Consider the following 22,637-nt stretch of genomic DNA (forward strand, 5'->3'; position numbering starts at 1 on the left):
GTGTTATGAAGCAATAAAGAGGCAAACAATGATCTGCTGATGTCGTTCATGTTCGTTTGTTTGTACAAGGTCTAAAGTCCCCTCAAAAGGTAGGGATGTAATAGGACGAGTGTCAGGGAGATATCAACAGAGAAAACCCGAAGCAACGAAAGAAAAAGGTCAGATAGGAAAGAAGAAAGGAAAAGATAGAGGCATAGTGGTTTGATGAGGACAGCAGGTCAAGTTCAAGCTTTTCGTTGTTCCTTGAGCTGAACAATAGGTGGAAAATTCCCAATTCAAAATACAATAAGAATATTCTTGGCCTGATTCTGCACGAGTTCATATTTTTATATCATATCATATTTTTCCTTCTCTCTCAGATACATTTGATTTATCGTCCTCAGTATCAGTTTTCATATGAAATAAGTTGCAGTCGAAATATAAAACGCTGGAAAAGTAAATTAAATAAATAATGAAATAAGTGAATCCATACACATGCAACAAACAAAATGTCAAAAAAATGTCAAAAAAACGATATGAAAAAATGAACCGTCGTATGTGAAATACGCCAGTCTTATTTTGTGGTATTTGAGACAGCATTACGATAAGTATACAATATGTGTATTAGTTTACGCTCTGCTCGCACTGTCCCACCAACCAATTCGCTGTTCTGTATCCGTGAGTGTGACTAATGTACACAAAATACGTTCGGGGCGGAGCTTTTTGAAAGATTATTACAGTTGAATTCTGTCACCGTTTAAAAAGTCAAGATTTGTTGGACTAACAAGGTCGTGCCGGCAAAATCTTTACAGCCCGTGCTTACACATGAAGAGCGGCTAATTGATCGTTATCGAGAGGAAGGCGAGCGGTATTGACGACTAACGGAGGAAAGACTCGGTGAAAAGGCCTCAATTAATAATTTTCGCTTTTCATCGAACGCAGTGTATACAGCGTTTAGTTTGGATTAACGTCAATGCAGGGTGTTTACGGGATTTTTTCGTATGATTCATACATGTGATTTTGCCAACATTTTTATAGTTTTTTTTCAGTATTGACAAGCATATATGCAGGCTTACTGAATAATGCTGTATGCATATATGATTTATATGTATAATGATTCTATAGTAGTGCAGATCTCCAACAGAAGTATTAAATAGAGTGGCATGTATATAGTACATAGGTGTTGTATATGTACTATAACTGTGTATATTTATCTAAAAACTGGATTTACAAATGTATATAGGATCGCGTAGGGATGGCAGTAGAAACAAAACATCTGTAGTGCGTGGTATGCCTCAGAGGATGATTAGAATCACGAGCAATCGTTATATCTGTGTGTGATACAGCAGGCCAAGCAAGCAGAAATGGCTTGAGTGACACGGGCTTGTTTATGTCCTCTTTGCCAATTCCTTGAATATTTATAATTCTTGATTCCTGAGCTACTCCTGCTGGAGGTGTATGTATAGGTCTCCCTGTCAGACGCTGGTATTTGTGTTTCTCTGGAAAGGGGCGAGAAAACCAGACCTGGGATTCTTGTTTAATTCAAAGATAAAAGACAGAAAGGGGGAGACATAAAGTGGTGAGAAGAGGAAAAAGTACATTAAGTTTTCTTGAATCATGGCATTGCCTGGGATATAAAATACTCCCGAGATGTAAGGATGAGACTGGACAATTGGAAGCGGCACCTGGTGGCCGTCTTGGGGATTATAGTGACCGTCGTCCTGCTTGGACCTTTACGGTGGATTATAGGGACACCACGTGACGATATTTACAAAGAGTAAGTATACAGGATATTAGAAATATTGAACTTCCTGGTCTGTTAATTTCACTTTAACTACTACCAAATGTATGTGATGTATAGCGATAATAAATAGTTGGGTTTTTCTTAAAAAGTTGATAATTTTACTACATCAGATTTTATCAAAGAATTTCGCAACATCAACACGAGTATAAGCCTTGAAGGAGTTGTTATTTCAGGAGAAAGAGAATAACTAAACAAGGCAGGCAGGGAACATGCATGAAGATAACATTTTTAAGCGACACTTTTAATATGTTGGTGAGGCAAGAGGCCATGCTATTGTTGTAAAATGATAGGTATAATATATAGACAAAATGTAACAAATATATAGAACTACCAGGAAATGTATATAACCGCTATAATGTAGTAAACTATGTGTTCTGTAGTAAGATGTACAATCATAAATGAATTACACAATGCATTGAAAGTGAACTAAACAAGCAAGCAAAATAAAAATCTTTAAGCAATACTTACCTTTAGCAAATGTTCTTGTGAAATAAATTCATTCAAACTAAAGTTGAAAAAGAAACTACTTTAAATGCGTGGATTTAAATGTATGCAGCAATTTGATTTCTTCAAATACGCAAAAATAACCCAACTTTAGAAAACACCCACCTACATAATGGAGAGTTTACTTAAACATGATTTAGTAAAGACATATTTGTGAAGAATGTAGTTTGGCACATTACAATAGGTATTGTTCTCATGTCAATGAGTTTTCCATTGGGGTATTCGAATAAATTAGCAATAAGGTAATGTAATTGTTGTAAATCTATGGAAATACTTTATAAAAAGGAATTAATCTACCGAATAAAGTTTTCTCGTATGGACATCAACGTTAAAACGACTGTGTCTATCTGTTAAGAATTTCAGTCTTATTTAACCGTATAACAAATGTCAACTGGAGAGAAACCAAAGTTTTTAGGACCAGCTTCACTTAGATCGTATTTTGAATATAAAATGAAGTATTACGTAACTAAACGTTATTAAGGTTAAACAAAACGTTTATATAACTCGTTGCAAGATGTGGACGTATGAAGAAAACAAAATACTACCAGACCGACAGGTGTTGGAAATGAACAAGATATGCCATTATTCAATTAGCATTGTATTGATCAGTAGAAAGACACCCACGTTGTCATGCCTGAAAAGATATACGAAATGAAATAGCATCCCACCTTTATGTTATTATCGATATAATGACGCCATGTCTCAATTATATTAGGGGCATTATCTGTTGTAATTGTTAATTTGGTGTGAAATTTAACACAATTAGTTAATAGTTAGTATGAGAGTGTTCTACAATTTCTCTTAGAATTTTATTCGTGAACTCTTCACTCCTAGAAAACCTAGAATATAGTACACGCAATTAGAAAAACTCTTTGTAAATTATTATTGTTTCTCCTACATTTGTAGCTATCCCTCGGAATTAATGTGGAACAATATCACGGCCTGATATAATGATTACAAAACATATTGCCTTCCTGGTATGTGCATCAATACATATGATATCTGCCAGGCAAGTTCAATGCTGTGATATGCACTTCGCTGTAGATCTATGCGATAAGGGGCTTAGTGGGTATTCAGTGTGTTTATAAACAGGCTAAAATGACTTAATGAATTGTCCTAATTACGCCATAGAGGTATGCAGGCAATTTGACATGTCTAGCAGCTGTTTAGCGTGTCAAAACGACAGTTGACTACGGGAGCAAGCTAAATGTTAGAAATAGTTTATGAATAACGCGCCACTCAATAGGAATGAGGAACTACCTAGCACAAGGATATGAGTCCAGACGCGATCTGTCGACATTGTCGCTGATATCATAGAGTAGGATAGGGACCAAAGTCTCCCTAACAATTTCAAACGTGACTCGAAGTTGACCAATTGTAATAGTGCCAATCATGTTAGGTTCATTCCAATACATTTGTTTAGTTATAATCTGTATTTTACACTAGGTGGGAATTTGTAAAAATCATACGATTGTAACATATACCAAAACATTTTTTATAATAAGGATTTACGGAAATTTGAATGTTATGAAAAGTTGGTTGGTACAGAGATAATGGTGACGGACAGAAAAGATTGATTTCGTTTGGACAATTCCTTTCCGACGATATAGATTGCATCGCACAAATTACCTGCGCCATACTTTGCTCTACTGTATCTTACTGTCAATTTGTTTGGAAAAATTCTAATATAAAGTGGGGTTTTTTTGTACATTCCTTGTAGCCATTTAAAGAAAGGCATTTACAATTTGAATTAATACTTATGACTGGGATATATTTTTTAATTTGATCAATCTAACATTAAGACGATTATATTAAAATATGTAACGCTAAATACTGATATTTCTATAGACTAATAATGAATGAATAATGAAATTATATATCATCGGTATGGGAAACCGTATTGTTAACTCAAACTCTTAAGTTGTTGTCAGAAATATTTGAAAAGTGTTCTTCAAACCTGCAATGTATGTCTAGGTCAATTCCAAGTAATGTCAAGTTCTTCAAATAAGAACCGAGGTAGTGAAAAACCGGAATAAGGGAATATCAGCTAAATCGCTTTATTTTGAACAAAGGGGATATTAGCTAGCACAGAAATCGTGATATTTGGATCATGTAGTCAAATATTGATTCAACTGTGAAATGAAATGAACGCCGCACCCTGGCGAAGAGGGGATATTACTATCTAGAAATGGGGGAAATATACGAGACAAATTGAAGTAATTCGCTTATGATACAGCTTAGTATCAAGCTGTCCCTGTGGTTACGATGCATGTTAATGTCGGGGTAAACGACATATAAGCTAGAGTCTGTAGTATTCATGAATGTGGAGATCTAGTTCACAGCCAAATATTATCACGCGTATTGCAGTTTGCCTTTCTTTGAAAATAAAGTTCATTAAGCAAGGAAGGAGTTCATCATTCTGTCAGCATATCCTAATGACTCCCATCTATTATCGCCACTTGACATGATTACTTGATTATTAATTTGATGTGTTTCTCATTGAACACATCCTTCACTGATTACGTCATGATGAAATCAGATAATCAAGAAATCAAATGAGCTACACTTATTGCTAAATTTTCATATTTCAATTAAGATAATAATTATGATATTTTGAAAATGTCACTTCGACTATCATAAACAGAATAAACAGTTTCCAAAGCTAGAAACAATTTCCCAGTTAAATCCTATGATAGCTAAATTTGTCAATGAAAAAGGTGGTAAGATATTGATTTTTTGATCAGAAAACTCAAAGCAGCCTAATTACTTCTCTGAGCATTCTAAGAAACGAGCTGCTTGTTACTGGATAAATATTATGTGCTTAGTAACGTTTAAAAGTTATAAATATGTTGATTACATCAGCAAAATGTCAATTAATGCGAAAACAGACGTCCACGAATGAAAGTGATTTCTATGATTAAGCTACAGGTTCTTGATATACATCTAAGAATTGCTCATTATTGTTACTTGATAACAAGCGAATCCTTAGATTAGTTTCTAAATTGTCAGAACCGTTAAACATAACGTAATATTTCAAAGTTTTCATATGATTTGTCAACATCAAGGCATTTTATTGGGGTATATTCAATACTGTTTTAGATGTTTAAGCGACTGAACCTATATTATCCAAGAAATGCCATTTTGACATTACAAACCATATCCTTTATGATTTGCTAGCGGTCTTGATTTTCCTGCTTTATAACGAGGCAAACTCGATCGGATTTCGAGGGGTGCATGTTGATAAGTAATGCTGAAAAGTTAAACAATGTGTTACGGTTTTCATAGTTAATGTATTTGGGTTTTTTCTTTTGATGTATGAAGTTACTCGTATACGTGGTTTTCAATAATAGTTCATATTCCCTGAACTTCTGCCAAACGGGAGTTGTCTGTATTCAAACATGATTTCTTCAGGTGTGATACGCAAAATAATTTTTTTTCTGGTATGGTTTGAAATTAAAACAGGTATAATTTTGTGAAATAAAAGTAAAATTATGCGTCATCAAAGTCTTGGTTCTGAAGAGAAAAAAATTGGTTTGACCGGCGAAATGAATTAAATAAAAACAAAAAAACAAGAAAAAGAAAAAAGAAAAAAAGAAGAGCTTGGAGATAAGCAAATTTCAATCTTATCACGAATACTCGTGATTAGATATTTTTCAACATTAATCAGCGAAAAGAACAAAAAATTAATATTGAATCGAACTATTTTGCAGTTGGAGGAAATTTAGATAAACGTTTAAACGCTCAATGAAAATAGCCTATGACATTATATATTGTCAATGTATTGATAAGCTGTACTAAATGTTGTTAACTTAATGGCCAGAAGATTTACGAGCTACATCCGTTATAATGTAGTAGAGCGTAATTGAGAAATGCAACCATCGACTTAGTACTTAAAATCACTGATGCGTAATTCAATTAACCCTGTATAATCCGTAATACTACACAGCGGTTGACAGTAATGTATTTCTGCTTGAGCGATATGTCTACGCTATGCATTAATGAAGCTTTGTAGACATCAAGCACCATTAGTAAGATTGGGAGATTAGTAAAGTACACATATATAATTTAATGGGCTGATTTGGCGTATTAGCCAATGCTCCATTCAGGAGTATGATGATGTTTAACTCCACTTATTTCTGCTGTATTTTCTTCTCAATTTGTATTGAAAACTGTTGATATCTCTTTTCGGGCTCGTGCAATCGAATATTCACCTAATCAAGAGTCAATAAATTATATATTTGATAACACGCAGTGGAATAAATTCACATCACCGTTTATTACATTACGTTTAGTGCATGTCAACTTATGTCAATATGACGGTTTTGAAGAGTACAATAACACCGTCGGACAAACTGTCGCATACCACTTGGAGAAGTTAAGAGACAATTCGACAGGAGTAACAAGACCAATTGAGACATACATATGTATAATTTAAGTTTTAGTGTTTTATACGGAACATGTTCTCGTGCTTAAACGAGTATTCGTCACGTGTTTGTTGAAATGATGTACTGTTCTTTCAGATTACCTTTCTAGATAGCAACATTCCAGCACAACTTACCTATGGAGTTTACACGTCCCAGATCTTTCATCTCTCCTAGAACTGTTGAAAAATTTTCTTAAGAATTTTCTGTTAGTTACAGTAACATTTCTAGTAAATATATGAGCTTTAATTTTAGCGTATTATCAAATTAGCGAATATCAAAAGTAGCAATAAGAATGTGTTCATCCGTAATATTTGTCAAGGAAAGCAAATAAATTACTTAAATTGGTTTTAAACAATTAGCGCAGTCATAATTTAGCACAATGCTTTCAGCGCGTAAAGATCACTGCTGAAATTGTTTGTAATTAAACTATCTAGGTAACTAGAGCTTCTACTAACGGCAAAAGTGTGGTGAATTGCTAGGGAAATCTATAAAACAACAGAATGTATTGTGTCAAGATTATCTATCAGAGAGGCTGGAAACAACAAAGCAGTAAGTTTACAGATATCATAGGGATCTACCATATAATACAGTCTTCAATCTATAATGAAAATTCGAATGATCAATGCTAAAAAATATATAAGTATATCTTGCATATCATTACCATGTTCATAATAAGGTTGTAGAGTGTCTACCTTAATCCAAGACTTCTTCCTTATCTCTATGATCGCTCGTGACCTATATTTTTCTCTGTCTGAATTGACGAGATACGCCGTGACATGTGTCACACCTGGTACAGGAAGCACTTAACAATACGGAGCATCTGTTTGCCTCTTGGTTTGGCGGGCGATGTTTTAGTGCTGTTTCCACGTCTTGTGTAGACTTTGCGTTCCGTTTGAATTTTCATGCAGATACAATTTATCGCGTTCCGTTTTTGTTGACGCCTGGTAAATATATCTCGTATCGAGTAACTGATGTTTGCAATGTGAACGGCGTTAACATTTTAGCAGCTACTTTGCCAAGACAACATGCGACGGGCTCTCCGTGTGACGTCAGTAAGGTAGCCAACTCTAAAACAAAAACGGCGGCAAAATATAAACAAGATATAGATTCTCATGAAGACTTTCAAAAAGGTAAAACTGAGAAACAGTTTATAATGACAGTACATTTCGTTTTTTGTTTGTTTATTTTAGCAATTTTTAATGACAGTACACTGATTTCGTGTTCGTGTCATGGCTCCATAACATAAAAAATATACTCAAGATAAATCTTAATCATCTTTAGATAACCACTGTCAAATGGATTGGTTCCAAACCACCAATGCAATACCTGGTACCGGTCATATAAGCACCAAGGCTCCATATCATCACATCTCCAATCAGTAGCCCGATAGTATAAAGAATGTTGTTAAACTTTCATTAGAATCAGAATCAAAGATTGGAATAATATTTAAGGAGTAACTGTTATGATATTTCTTTGGGTTTTGACGTTCAGCATTTGTGTATTCGATATCAAAGGCAGCGTTAAAGATTTAACAGCAAATGATATAATTTTGATAAAGCTAAATATTAAAACTTGTCACGCAAGTAGTAACCAGCTGATCAAGAAACACAGATTTTTTTTTGTGTGTGTGGCCTCATACTAGAATGTTCTGTTGACCCAATCAAAACACTCTCCTTTCCTCTCACGATACCGTCATGTCTCGTGCGTGACATATTTGATACGGCATTAATAAAATCCTACGCATAAAGGTTATGTACTGTTCAATGAAAGAGAAAAGCCGTATAAAAAAGGAACAAAAACATATGACACATAATGCTAAGCTTAAACCATAGATTGACGATAAGTTTGAAAAATCAAATTAACTAAGGAATTGGGTAGCGTAAATATTTAAACAGACACTCTCTCACAAGGCAGCATGATTATTGCGAATTCGCACGATAAACTTGACGGTTTATCACACAATGGCTCATAGTCTTAATTCGGTCATGCATTGTGCTGAAAACACAAACGATTTGTAAAGCTTGACCAACGACAGTTCAGTAATTATACGACATGCAATTCATCTCTTTTCTTTATGATTACCGAGGAATTGCATGTGAATATATGCTTACTCCGTAGAAGCCACATATTAGCTTATTTTGTGTTGAACTTTGGTCTAACTTATGATTGGGTTGCTGTTGGTTCGAATTTCAAATATAACAAAATTGCTTGACTTACTAGAATCACTTTCTCTTCTGTTTACATAAATTTGAACTGGTTTTTCTTTCCTTTTCAGATTAATCTTTACTGTTGAACTTTGATATTGCCTTAACCCTTGGTATGGTTAACTGAACGTTTAGTTTAGGGGTGTCCAATGTGGCTTCGATACGTGATGCCTCAACAGGTTCTTGACACACTATCTAATATATATTATTCATATTTTGACGAGAGATTGTGGTTGTCTCTCAAGTTCCTTTGGATGATTTCATATGTATAACACAACCCTACTGTATACAGACGACCTTCAAATAATCATAACCATTATTTTTCGCGTTACGATCTCCCATTTACTCAATGTTTAATATGCATTGAACCGCATTGCTATGGCATCTAAAGTCGTTATGAGTAACAGATTTTCAGTGAAACGCACCATCGCTATTTTATCGGTGGAGGATGTTTTTCAACTAAATTATTGATTTAATCAATTACATTATTTAGGGAAATTTTCTTAACAGATTTTCATTGTTCTTGATTTTCGACAAACTGATGCTCTTTTGCCGAATATATAAATTATGAATTATAACCAAGGGTCTTATTCAACAGCGTCCGGTTTCCTTTCTTATTCAATATTGGCCTATTGGCCTGCAGCTTGTGTTTTATAATCGTACCTTGTTTCCCAATTGCATGATCTTAAAATGCGACTAAATTTGGGATCTTTTCTTTTCACTTCTTTCTAAACAGCTTTCTTCGTTATGTCTCCCTTGACACTGCCTCAATTTTGGCCTTTAGTTTAGCGTTCGCCCAATCTGAGGAATGCTTTAGGTTCCATTCACTATTCGCTACTCCTGCTTAACGCTCGGCATTTTGGGAGTTGGGCAACTGGTTCGCCTGTTGTCAGCATAATGTGACACGGTAGGGTGTCCTGTTGAGTGACTTCGGCAGTCTAGTTCTGGGAGGTAGCACCGAAACATCGGCATCAGTTCCGCGAATAACGAAGTCTTCCAAAACACACTTACATTCACCACAATAATGCATCTCGCACACTCGTGAGGCCGTCTTGAAATGACCAAAGCTGTTAAATAATGCACAACCTAAAACCATCCTCATCAATTATGGAGATCATACAAATCCGTAATGCTTTGGTTCATGCGTCCTTATTTGCTATACTTTGTTTTAGGCTACTGGTAAATGTTAACTTTCTGTAGGTTAATAAAACATTGTATTGACCTCAATAACGGTGAATGGTTGTATTAATAAACTTTTATAAAAAAATAATAATAAAGTCTGTACTGAGCGGTATGTTTTAATAAAATGTAATAACGTGTTTTTCCAATGTACTTTAACAATGATTTCTATTTGGTTTAACCTGAAATGTTAGCGTGGTTATTAATTTGGTTTTACATTTAATAAAATACAAGGTATAAAATCAATAACAGTCAAAATCCGTTTGTATTTGTATAAGATATATTACACACGATATTGACTTCATAACTGTGTATACCGGGTAAGAGAGCCTCAATCAAAACTTCTAGTCAAATGAACAAAATAAAGCCGGCCTTAAACTGTGTAGGAATTGACTAGAACTACGGTTTATTATTGTCATTAGTCATGTCAGCGTACTGAGTACTCGACCCAATGACAGGGTCAACTGATAGTGCACGCGGCATACCCTGGGTACAAACCGTTGCCCTGGTGGATTTCCGGCAGTTGTTTAAATCAGGTTTCATACGGCGTCGTAATGAAAGTGGAATATACAGAAATCAATAACTCCTATGTTTACAAATTTCAAATCTAAATTTCTCAATATTATACGTGGAATGCAAAGTATAAATTCATTTTAATATTTCTTAATTGAAAAAGTTAAAAATATCCTGCAATTTTGAAAAATTTTTACCTTTTCTTTTAAATAACAAGGTTTTCTGATAATGTTTTGAAATGGTTTTAGAAATGTATTTAGAAAAAAAAAATAGCGCTTAATTTAAACAAGCAGAAAATTAATTTTCAATGTATAAATTCGCTTTTGATAAACTCGTTTTGTGTTTGGATTATCTATCCCTGTCGCGTCCCTTCCTAGGCGAGTTTAAGTAGGATTAGACCTTGAGCTGATGTTTGTGTTTCTCAAACCATCTTTGACAGTTTGAACAACCTTAGATTACACTTGTCTCGTCAATTACGCCAACACGAGAAACACGACAGCAAACGCTGCCATTATATGTCGCATTGGCATTGCATAACGTAAGTAAAAACAGTAAAAACCCTGATCGGTAAAACCCACATATTCATTTTAGAACACATTTTGTTGATAATGTATAAGGGTCAATTTGTCCGCTTACTATACAAATTCTACAGATTAGTTGATTTTGTGCCAAGCTTCCGAAGAATTATTTTCAATAACATTTCAAAAATGACATTTAAAAATATATGTTTTAGGACTAAATGTTTGTTTTTCTTATCCAGACTGATTTTTACCAGATATCAAAATAAACTTGAACTAGCATGTGCTTATGTGTCAGTGTCAGTCCTGAGGTATTTACAGAGGCTGTACCCGCGAGTTGTACATATTGCACGTGTAATGCGTGGCAGACTGGCGCATGCCTGACGATCTGAACGTGCAGATATAGCTCCACAAACATAACACAGATGAATTCCCTAGAAGAAAGAGCATCCGTTTTAATTTGTCAAACTTGTATGGCTGGGAGACTTTTTATCGGGTCTATGGAGCTGAAGCTTTTCGGAAATATCACAATCCAATGGCGAATTTTGGGAACAACGCCGAGAGGGGTAGCGGTTAAACATCAGTTTTAATGTCTTAATGGCGTTAGCAAAGTTGAAAGAATATGACGCAAATCAGCACTTGATTTGAAATACTTATTCATAAAATTTTGGAAAATGTCGAAGATTCATTATACACAATATCTGATAATTATTGTCCATTATGGGCTTCCATACTAATGGCTGTCTACCCATCTGTCTGTCTATGCATTCGGTACTTTTTTATCCTCTATTCCTCTCTTTAAGTTTCATGGCCACAAGACCCTTCCATTCAAAAGCAAACTGTAAAGTTTTTTTCTTCTCACCGACAAGCTTCCCTTCGGGAAAAAAATGAAAGGTAACTCGGTTTGAATAAATCGCGCTGTACAAGTAATGTACCTCCGGAAACCCTCGTGTGTGGTTAATGGTGGTAACATTCGCGAAGTAATCGGAACACCTCGTCTTCGTAGCCCAACGTGGTGCTGCAATCAAAGAGCCGGTCATTTGATTGACATGTTCTCAAATCTATTTTCTTATATATTTGTTTGTTTGTTTGTTTTGTTTTGTTTTGTTTGTTTATTTTCTTTTAGAAAAAGAAATCAATAATTATATCACTATCTCGTGCATTGTCTATGACCACATATAAAAAATAAGAAAAACAAGTCCTGAAAGCCTTAATGGATTTTGATTCAATTTGGTCTGGAACATTATTGTGCAAATAAGTTCAAACGTTGTATAAACCGGAGAAGCGGGGCCCGAGAGTGGAAATTCAGGAAAATCTTTTAAATCACTACTAGTTCTGAACACCTCAATTGATTTTGATGAAATATGGTCAGGGTCATTATTGGGCAAAGGAGATCAAACATTGTATAAACGGAGAGTGTGGCTTCCCTTGGCCGAAGAAGCGTGCCAAATACGGGGGATTGAGGTAAATCGTTTAAATCACTACTAGTCCTGAATGCCTGAATTGATTTTGATGAAATTTGGTTCATAAGTGGCCAAATGAGATCTAATGTTGTATAAAGGAAAGATGTGGCCCTCTTGGGAAGAGACAAAGGGGGCCTAATAGGGGTAATATAGCAAAAAAAAAATGCTTTATTCAGGAATAACAGGATTTGCTCCATCTGTAGTTTGAACCATTGTTTGGAAAGGCAGTTCAAAAGTAGGGAAATATTTAAAATACCTTGTATAACTTAAATAAAATTATTTTACCATAAATACAGATCTATCAAGGTGAGCGATTCAGGCCCTCTGGGCCTCCTGTTTTCCGGTACTATTGAGTTGTCGCGGTCAGGCCATAGGGAGAACGAGACGGACATTCGAGCGCTCTGCCTTTGAAAAAGTGGCCAATTTGGCTTGACCAGGAAGGCGGATAGATAAATGACGAGCGGTTCCGAAAGATTCTAGGAGTTCCGAGTATTGAAAGTTAACGTACGCGATACCTTAATGGAAACCACCCTGATGTGTTGTCTAATTAATTAACATTGATTCTTAATTTGATACTCGTGTCGATTACATGGAGATACGAAAACAACTTTGAATGCATTTTAAAGGATATCTCTTAACTGATAGGAAATCTCTCATACTGTAGTTTTGTGTGAACAGAAAAACCTATTGAGGAGCAACGTAATCCCATACAATGTACATGTAGATAGTATGTAGGCCAATGTTTTTTACCTAATTACTTTGCACCAAGACTCAGGTCAAATGAGTAGTTACACCCATACATTCCCACAATATAACCAGCATTTTAATGTTTTCATCAACACGGTACATTTTGCATTTACCTCAGAAAGGAGAAAGAATATCTCTTTATCAATTGTCTTTTAGATTTAGAAACGTAAACAATAGCATATATACGTACATAACAATGTATTCCATGTTTTTAATAGACTCATAAAATTGGGGATGATTACAAAGCATTCTTGCGAACAAAACTGTCGACATTTATTAATTATCTTACAAATTAAAAAGGGGGCTAATATTAAGTATTAATGCATTTCTAGTATTTGATAAAGTTCCTAACAGAATAAACCATTCAGATATTCGCGATTTAGATAGTTTTATGGCACACGGTTAAAAGTATTGTTTCTTAAAATACCAAGTTTTTTTGGTTTTTTTGTTTTTTTGGGTTTTTTTGGGTTTTTTTTGTTATGCAAAATTTTGTCAGCAAAAATCAATTTTATATTTGATATAGGGAGCAATAGAGTTACCACGTTGTTGTCATAGCCACTCGTCACACCTTTTCACTGTGAAAAGTGTTTCGTACATGTATTTGGACTATAATTCCAGATCCAGTTTATCAATACATGTATACAGAACTATTCTGGGTTACAAGGTTATAGAGATGACGGAGAATGTGTAGTGTATAACACTACTACACTTTATATAAGTCCACGTTTGCTCGGTTTATATTTTTTCTGGATTTTAGAGGTTTATCGATCTTAAGAACCAAAGACCAGTGAGCTCAACAGAACTTCTTGTTTCTTTCCGGAATAACAATGACGGATTCTATAAGTTTCTCCAACACAGTACTTTCTGACTCTAGGCCAAAGGTAGGAATCACGAAAGCAAACAGAACCGCAAGAGAATGAAGGTATTGTTTGTATGTAGATATATACATACATGTCAAATGCGCGTCTATACACATACGGTTCTAATTTCCCAGCATGCCTATCGCTGTTCCGGCGTCATCCCGATAACGCCACGTGCTGGGAAATGTTTCTGAAGCTAGTTTGGACACTCTGACAGTTCCTATCTACAAGAAATATCTACGTATTTTTTTCTTCCTCCTAGTTCTGATTTTCAAGGATACTTCCCCCCTTGAGCGTCTTGGTGAAATCGAACATGACATTAACTGGAAAAAGGGACGGGTATCTTCTTGTCCCGTATTTACTTGAAGATAGCTCGATAGCAAACGGTCTTGCGGGCTTTAGGAATGACAGACAGCAAAAAGCTTAGTCATCTTACATCACACAACATCCACAAGGTTTACTATGACGTTATTTTATTCAAATGCCTTTTGTGCGATGTAGAGTTAATTTTCTTTGGTTTGATTTGTATGTTAAAACAATAAATGCACCACTACAGCACCATTTGTGTAGAATTACTCATTAATGGAATTTGGTTTGGTTTGGGTTTATTTTTGTTTAACGTCATATCAACAGCTAAGGTCATTCACGCACGGCTGCATTATTGAAAATTCAAGTTAAATCCCAAATGTAGCATATATAGAATATCAGTACATAGAAATGAAAACAAATGATCATATAATCCATTAAACTAATCGGGTAACCTCGGCTAATTTCGTTCCGGAACTAGCCGAGCTGTAACGAGTTCTATCGGTCGGATATCTACGGATGTTTTCGACAAACTTAAAAAAACTCTCTGGGTTCGTTTTCTTCAAAGAGTTCTAGATGTTATGATGGAGTCTACAAATCGTATCGTTTTATAAAAGAAAACGAGTGTATGATACACTCGGATGAAGTTGACCCAGCAATACACGTTTGAGATTTTTTATGTAGTGTCAAGTTATGACATATTCCCCAGCTCAGTGTAAATGTCAAATGGTTTATCGAGAGCAGAAAATAAAACACAATATCTGTCAAAAATGTCTGTGTATGATATACCGTGGCGTGTTGTGTTACGAAATCGGTGTATGCTGTAGTCCCTTTCCTATGATTTTGACATGCTCCAAACCCCTTTTAACTTTTAGCTTAATTTGTGTGATAGGTTTATGAGATCACGTGATAGTATAGTTGTCATTTTTAATCTTAGTTGAAAAAGCCCGCTGTTTAGTGGAATATTCTTTGAAGACGAAGGAAACAAATGTCTCGACATGGTTAAAACATTATAACTTTACTATATCGTCAAATGTTGCATTTAAATGCTGATTTGCACCCCCTATTTGGAAAGATAGAATAAACATATCAATTCCAATCAGTCGATTTTGTAACCCCCCCCCCCCCCCCAAAAAAAAAAAACCCGAAAAAACCTTGGATATAAATTTCGGAATGCAAACGATGCGTACTATAGTTATTGATATAGGCTTAGTAACTATATGTCTTTATGGGTCATCTTTATAACAGAATAATGCTGAATTTCAAGCACCAATAAATATTTTAAAATTTGCACAAAAACAATCATGTAAAAAACCAAAATGTTTGTTTTGACATGCAGTTTCTTACAATCATCAATAATCTGCTGTATATGCTATAGGTTTCTTTATAGAGTATAGAGCTTTGTGGTTAGATGTAGCTTAGAATAATTATAAGTCAGACAAATAGCCAAGCCTGAAAAATAGCCAAGCTGTAATGCTCACAAGTGTCTATAGCACAGGGTAGGAACATTTGTTTGACCGGATTTGACTTTATGTACGTATGAACACATTTTGTTTTGACCTTGAAATGCGAATGGCGACTGTGAATAATATTTCACAAATATGGCATAGAGAGAGGCATTTTAGACAATGAAAATGCTCCTACAGCACACTTTGAAGACAACTGATCATAGCAAGAAGGACCGTTTTACGCCAAATTGTTAAACAGTGGAGTTTGTGTCCTTTTTTTAGAAAAAGCCACATTTTACCTCAAACTCAACGGTTGAACATTTTTTCTAAAAGCAGACTTCCTGTCATTTCTAGAGGTCTTTAAAGTGACTAATAAGAGCATTTTTGATGTTTGAAATACCTTCTTATATGCCATAATTGTGTGATATTATTCACGACCGCCATTTGTATTTCAATGTCAAAATAAAATTGTGTTTATGCATATTAAAAAGTCAAATATGATCAAATCAATGCTTCTTTTTTGTGCTTTAGACATTTGTGAGCAAAAATACATGACTATTTCGTGCAATATATGCGATACAAATTAGCTAATGAAACATGCACTTTTCGTTTGTTTTGTTGAAATTTACAAACAGCTGAACTAATTACATGTCAATGGTAAGGCCTACGGTTTACAATGGTACATACTTAAAGTTCATCAAGTTATATTTGATAAATTGCATCATTCTATGAATTTATAGGCTGATTAGATATCACTGTTTTGCTTGGATTAGCTGTTTGGATGCCCCCTATATCAGTCAATAGTGTGTCTGTTCGTCTAACATCGTGTGACGTCATAAGACAAAGCAAAACATAATTGAGGGATATATTGTGTTTCTCATCGCAAATGACCGTTTCTGAATCGTGAGCAAGTCAAAATGCTACAATTACATACCGATAGTAAGTTCTTTCAGTTAAAAGTGAAATAAGAACCCGGTTTTCTGTTTTGTTGGATCTATTTGCCTGCCATATAAGAGTGATATGGTAAAAGGAATAGACGCAGGTGGAAGCAAAGATAATTCAAACCAATGTGGCGAAAGATCGATGGTACGTTATCATACAATAAAATGAACCTGTCTTTCGCTTCAACTACAGAATACATGTGTAATTTTAACTCACCAGAGGTTTGGCCATAAAATTGAAAAATCCAACGCTTTATCTCCTATAAACAAATGTATATATACCCACGATCATTAAGGATTCGTTCAGAAGCCAAATTATTTAATGCTTCAACGCTGACTTATTAAATAAAGCTTCCAACGATTAATTTTCCGACTGAATCATACAAATACGACACAACCTTGATGGGTTTTTTTTGTTTGTTTTTTTTAAATCTTATTGATCAGGCGATACAACGATTCATGGATGGAGAAGACCCAGAGAAATAAAGCGAAAGCGTTCTTCTTAATCCGACAAGATGTCTTCTTGTCTCTCAATTTTTATTTGGTTTTTCTTCTGTTCCTGATTTTCTGGTAGTGCATATGTTGCGTTTCATTTTGTTTCGGTGTTTCTAAATTTCCTGTCATCGTTTGTCTTGGTATCTCCTTCATTCACTCTGATTCAATTCATTTGTTATTTGTATCTCCTCGAGCCGTTCAGTGATGTTAACTTACTTATCGTCTCCCCAAGTTTGGTTTTAACTTTCCCTTTTCAAAAAGAATGTTCGTTCGTTCCTAATTTTGTCGTGTCTTCCGTGTTTGAGGCTCTAGGTAACCTGTGCTGTCATTTATTCAGCTCTTTTTCCTCCGTCAGCTATGAATTTTCGCTTGGTGCTGTATCGATGTGTTTCTCATATTCATATACCTCAATAACATGGAAACGTATATTGCAAAATAATTGGCCTTGAAAATATACCATAAACGATGACATCCTGTTATTCATTCAGCAAATAAGTTGTAAAATGATTCATTGAAAAATTCTAGCCTTTATCTGTCATATTGAACCAGACGAGTTCTTCATATAGTGTGTTATTTTGACCCGGAATGATTTTTTTTAAAGGAAAGTCAATAATGGTTGCATTTTGAAGAGCCCAAACTTTTGACAACACCACTATATCAATACAATATTCAGGATTTAGTTCAACTTGTTCGTCAAAAACCCGCTCTAGTTATGTTTACACAAATGTTGGAATAAAAGAGGTAAGTGTCTCCTTCCGTAAGAAGGTCAACACTCTGCGTCATCGGATCATGAAATTTATTTCTACACTCCTACACGAACTGTCTCTTTATTGGCTGTGGCGAGTTCAAGTGAAAGGTTTTGAAACTACAATAAATACACGAACATTGGAATTTAAACATTTCTGTTCACCAAAGTCGATAACGTGCACTTAGATAGTTACAGGCTATAATTTCAAGCATTTATCCAACCGATCTGCCCTGATTCCTTCATACCACTTTCCTATAATTTGATGTTGCAGCATCCTGCCTCAGTAGTAAATTTTCTATCTAGTAAGGGTCAGCGAGAAGCAGTGATAAATTAATTGGAGTCATTGTTTTCTGAACGAAAGATATGAAGCCGTGTTCTATTTTTAGCAGCACTTTCACGCTAACAAGATGTAGATGGTTGTCAGATGTTGATAGTGTTTGGACATACGGCATTTAAGGTTTGGTGTAAGTTATCTCCTGTTTACAATACTTGTAACGAGATCGGTGCATTTAAACCGGAGGGGTTTCTTTCTAGGGTATAGACCAAGGCTTGGGATATGTAATAAACCTGGCGGGGAAGAGAGTTTTCCTATTTCTTGACATTCAAGCTTCAATTAATTACATTTGTTTGTGAGTTAAAATGTCATAAACTATCGCTGCATAGCCTAGATTAATACCCTTTAACAAAGTATCAAAGAGATCATTACCTTGGCAATAGGCAATAAGGAATAAGCAAAGCATAATCAGTTTATAATAGAATCAGTTACCAGTGGCAATTTGCAATCATTTAGATATTGCTAAAGGAGATATGATAAGTATGATATTATTCTTTCTTGTAGCATTCTATTTTTTACGAAGCGGGATAAATTACACATAGTTTATTTTTATTGTTAAGCATTACACATTTCCATCAATGTGAAAATTATGAATTTTAAGGAATGCACGGTTCATCTTTGTCCTTTGTGCTTTTAATAATATTACTAAATGCATTTAATCCTTCATTTCATCAATAATATTTATCATAATAAAAAACTTAATTGACAAATAATTTTTGATGTCACTTCTTTTGAGCTATTCCTTGGTAATGTAGTGTCTCTCAGCGATTTCCTTGTTAGACTCTTTACCAATTCAAATTATATTATTTTTCAATGTTCAGAATCAATATCATTCCTCTGAGGATAATCTGTCGTGTTATTTCTAGAGCATATACAGTAACAGGGAACGGATAAGTATGAACGGAATGCATAGTTATGTACACCCTGTTATGATAATCAAGATATAGAGAGAATATATCATAGGGCAATTTTTCAAATGTTCATTAGAAAAAAACCGTAGAAAGCATTGTTGAACAACGGTATACAATTACTGCCTTTTGTCTGGTATTTGTAGTCCCGTTCCCATGTCTGTGTTTAAATCACTTTCCCGTTAATGCTTTTCTACACGATTTATTGACTTTGTTTTTTAATCATAGCTACAAACTTTTATTTCAACACGTAGGTCTTCATCTGTACTCTATGACTTTCGTCATCCCGGTTTATAAATATACCTTGACACTTGGCTGAGGGTTCAGTGAGGGAAATTCTCATTGATTTCCTATATTTACACAGATGTCAAACAGTTTAAAACTAGTTATAATGTTTCAATGCCAAATTGGAATTTATTTTAATCGTTTAGACCATCCAGAGTGACACAACAAGTATTTGGATGTATTAGTTACCCCGTGGTGGGCCTCACAAACCTGACAAGCTTGGTGGCATTGATAGGCGTAAGCAGTTTCTGACAGCTGAATAAAACATCTACAATAGAGGATCCCGAGAGGATCTGGCAGGTGCGATCACTGACTGGTTCAATTGCTTGCACCGTACCGATATCTCCGTGTCAAGCTGGGGATAACGGCCACACCATGGGATACTGACTGAGGTATTTTTTTAATCGTTAAATGAATACCTCACAGATAACTAAGATAAAAATGTCCGCTAATGTTTTGACTTAATAACCCGGTCGGCCCTTATAAATCTGTTCTGTTTTAGGTTTTGAGTTTGTATAACGCGATGGTAATTTAAGAGGGTGAATGTAAGGAAACTTAATGTTATTTGATGATGATTCATAGCATCTTCGAAACCAAACTAGATCAATCTAGTGAGAATACTACAGTTATAAATAAATAAATAAAACTTCATGATATTGAGCAAGGCAATTCTTTACAACTACATGTACATAACTTAAATAGGGGTTGGCGGTAAATCCAGTTTACTAATGGGATTACGATATTGATTTTGAAACTTTTATTTTTCATGCAATTACATAGTGAGTGAAAAATATATCATTAACGATTATATTCTACTATTATATAAATTTCAAACTTGCAGGAAATATTTCAGGCAGGAGAACTAAGCTAGAAGAATGTGAATTCGACCAGATGTAAGGTCAGAATCACGATGATATTCTTAATGTAAATATAGATAAAAGAACTTAAAATGACCTGTTCTCAAAGTGATGACTGGGCAAATAATTATAATCAGACATGTGAAAAAACTCATTTGGAAATATACTATCGTCACAACACTAGTTATCATTTTGAAAATATGACTTATTCCGGTTTTGACCTAGATTTGTATGGTGGGTGTCGTCAACGGGGCAGAAGATGCTTTCTCTCCGGAACGCCTGGAACACCTTGTTTTCTCTTGTACTTAATCTATATATTTTGTTCATATCTTAACCTGTTTCGTTATTATGTCGATATTCTCTGTTGTTGTTTGAAGTCGTCGAACTTGACTCGTAACTTTTATAATACGGCATAACAGCTTCATTACATGATATTGCAGAATCTTTTACAGAATAAGCCCTTGAATATCCAGTCAACCACATAGATTAGGAAAGTAAAGCTAAAGCAATGTACTAGTATTAAGTTCAGTTCATAAAACACAGATAGCCCTTTTAGTTTCATTTGGTTCATATGGTGTATTTTATCAAATATTGGAAAACATTTGGGAGTGTTGTTGGTTTCCATTTCCCGCCAGAAAATTAACGCCAAGTGGAAACCAATCGGGTGTTTCCGTCATAAAGGAATAATAACCTGATAGGCCACGAGATTGTTACGGACACACCAGATTGGACAAGCAAGTAAATGATAGGTTTTGAAGTCGTCTTTTCTGTGTAGAGATTTGACAACGGACATATAGATGTTTAGAGATAAACGTTAATGACATATTAATTCTTTAATGGCCCATTGTTATAGTTACTCATAAATGTATTGTTAAAGTATTACAATGCTAAATAGACTTTAAAGAACGTTGACACCTTACATTATAATAGTTGAATCAAACATACAGGTAGAATGTTTGTAACTATACAGGTAATATATACTGTACATGTACAAAATATATCATTTTACCGGTAGAATATAAATTATACATAATCATACAGGTAAATTGTATATTTTTAGTTACAAATGTACACATTAAATCAATTACGTATTAAAATAGTAATTTTCAGACATTAATGTGCATGGACATAAATGTATTCCTGTTATCTTTTCCTTGTGTTAATCTATTTTTTGTTTAAATTCCAAATCATTAGAGCATAGTTAAGAATTTTATTCTGGCATAAGTGATTAATTTTGGGGGGAAACGACAATCACACTCTCTTAAAATGTTATCAGTGACAATTTGAAGCACCGTGGACCGTTCGTTGACATTGGGTACGTTACCTTATAATTCTTTTTCGTGTCAGTCGTTCTTGACACAAACTATATATTATTGTAATGCAAGCTGACACGCAGCATTTACCTGTAGACATGTAGTAAAGTTTACCTGTTGATGAGGGGGAGGTTTAAATTCCATTATTGTTCAACAAGGTTGGCAAGATCCGATTATAAAGATTAATGATTCAACGCACGTGCAATAACTACTAAAGGCGAATGCAGTTGATTTAATTATTCAATGTAGATTAGTTACTGGAAAATTATGTGTTTTTCGCGTGATATTAGTTGTCGGCGTATCCTGGTATTGAACATCGAGTTCTAGTGTATTAAAGATAAACATTCGAAAACAGAATTGAAATATTAATTCAAGATAATAAAAATGTAATTGAATACTAACTTTAAAATTTACGAGTGTGGCAGTCAAAATTGACATCACGCTTGTGCTTTTCCAAATCATCATTGACTATGAATTTTACAATAACTATAGCTGTTGAAGCTTTATGGTTGAAATCGTGATCTCATTTTGAATTATTGTATTATCTTCATGATATGAAGCCAGACGTGTTTGAGACTCCTTGATATATGAATACTTATATACATATAATAAAAAATTAAAAAAAAATACGCAGATGTACCCAATGGTTCTGCTGTCACCACTCTAACTCCCATCCTTGATGGGACTATATTTGACCTAAATCTGAATAACATGAGTTGTTGATGAACTGGAAGACGCTTACTTTTCCGGATCACCTGGTCTTATCCCCATAATTTTTTTATCAATTGTGAGTAAGAATCTCGAATC

General features: G+C 34.6%; 1 protein-coding gene across 1 annotated transcript in view; it reads left to right on the forward strand.

Annotated features, from left to right (window-relative positions):
* Window positions 1–732: 732 nt before the first annotated feature.
* The window catches only part of LOC117316601, a 28,459-nt gene continuing 6,554 nt past the window's right edge, over window positions 733–22,637 (forward strand). Inside the window, exon 1 of the mRNA XM_033871263.1 lies at window positions 733–1,756. Within this exon, the coding sequence (XP_033727154.1) occupies window positions 1,638–1,756 (119 nt within the window). The 5' untranslated portion in view covers window positions 733–1,637. The remainder of the gene's footprint in view (window positions 1,757–22,637) is intronic.

Source organism: Pecten maximus, chromosome 18 (genome assembly GCF_902652985.1).
Source record: "Pecten maximus chromosome 18, xPecMax1.1, whole genome shotgun sequence".
NCBI classification, from domain to species: Eukaryota; Metazoa; Mollusca; class Bivalvia; order Pectinida; family Pectinidae; genus Pecten; species Pecten maximus.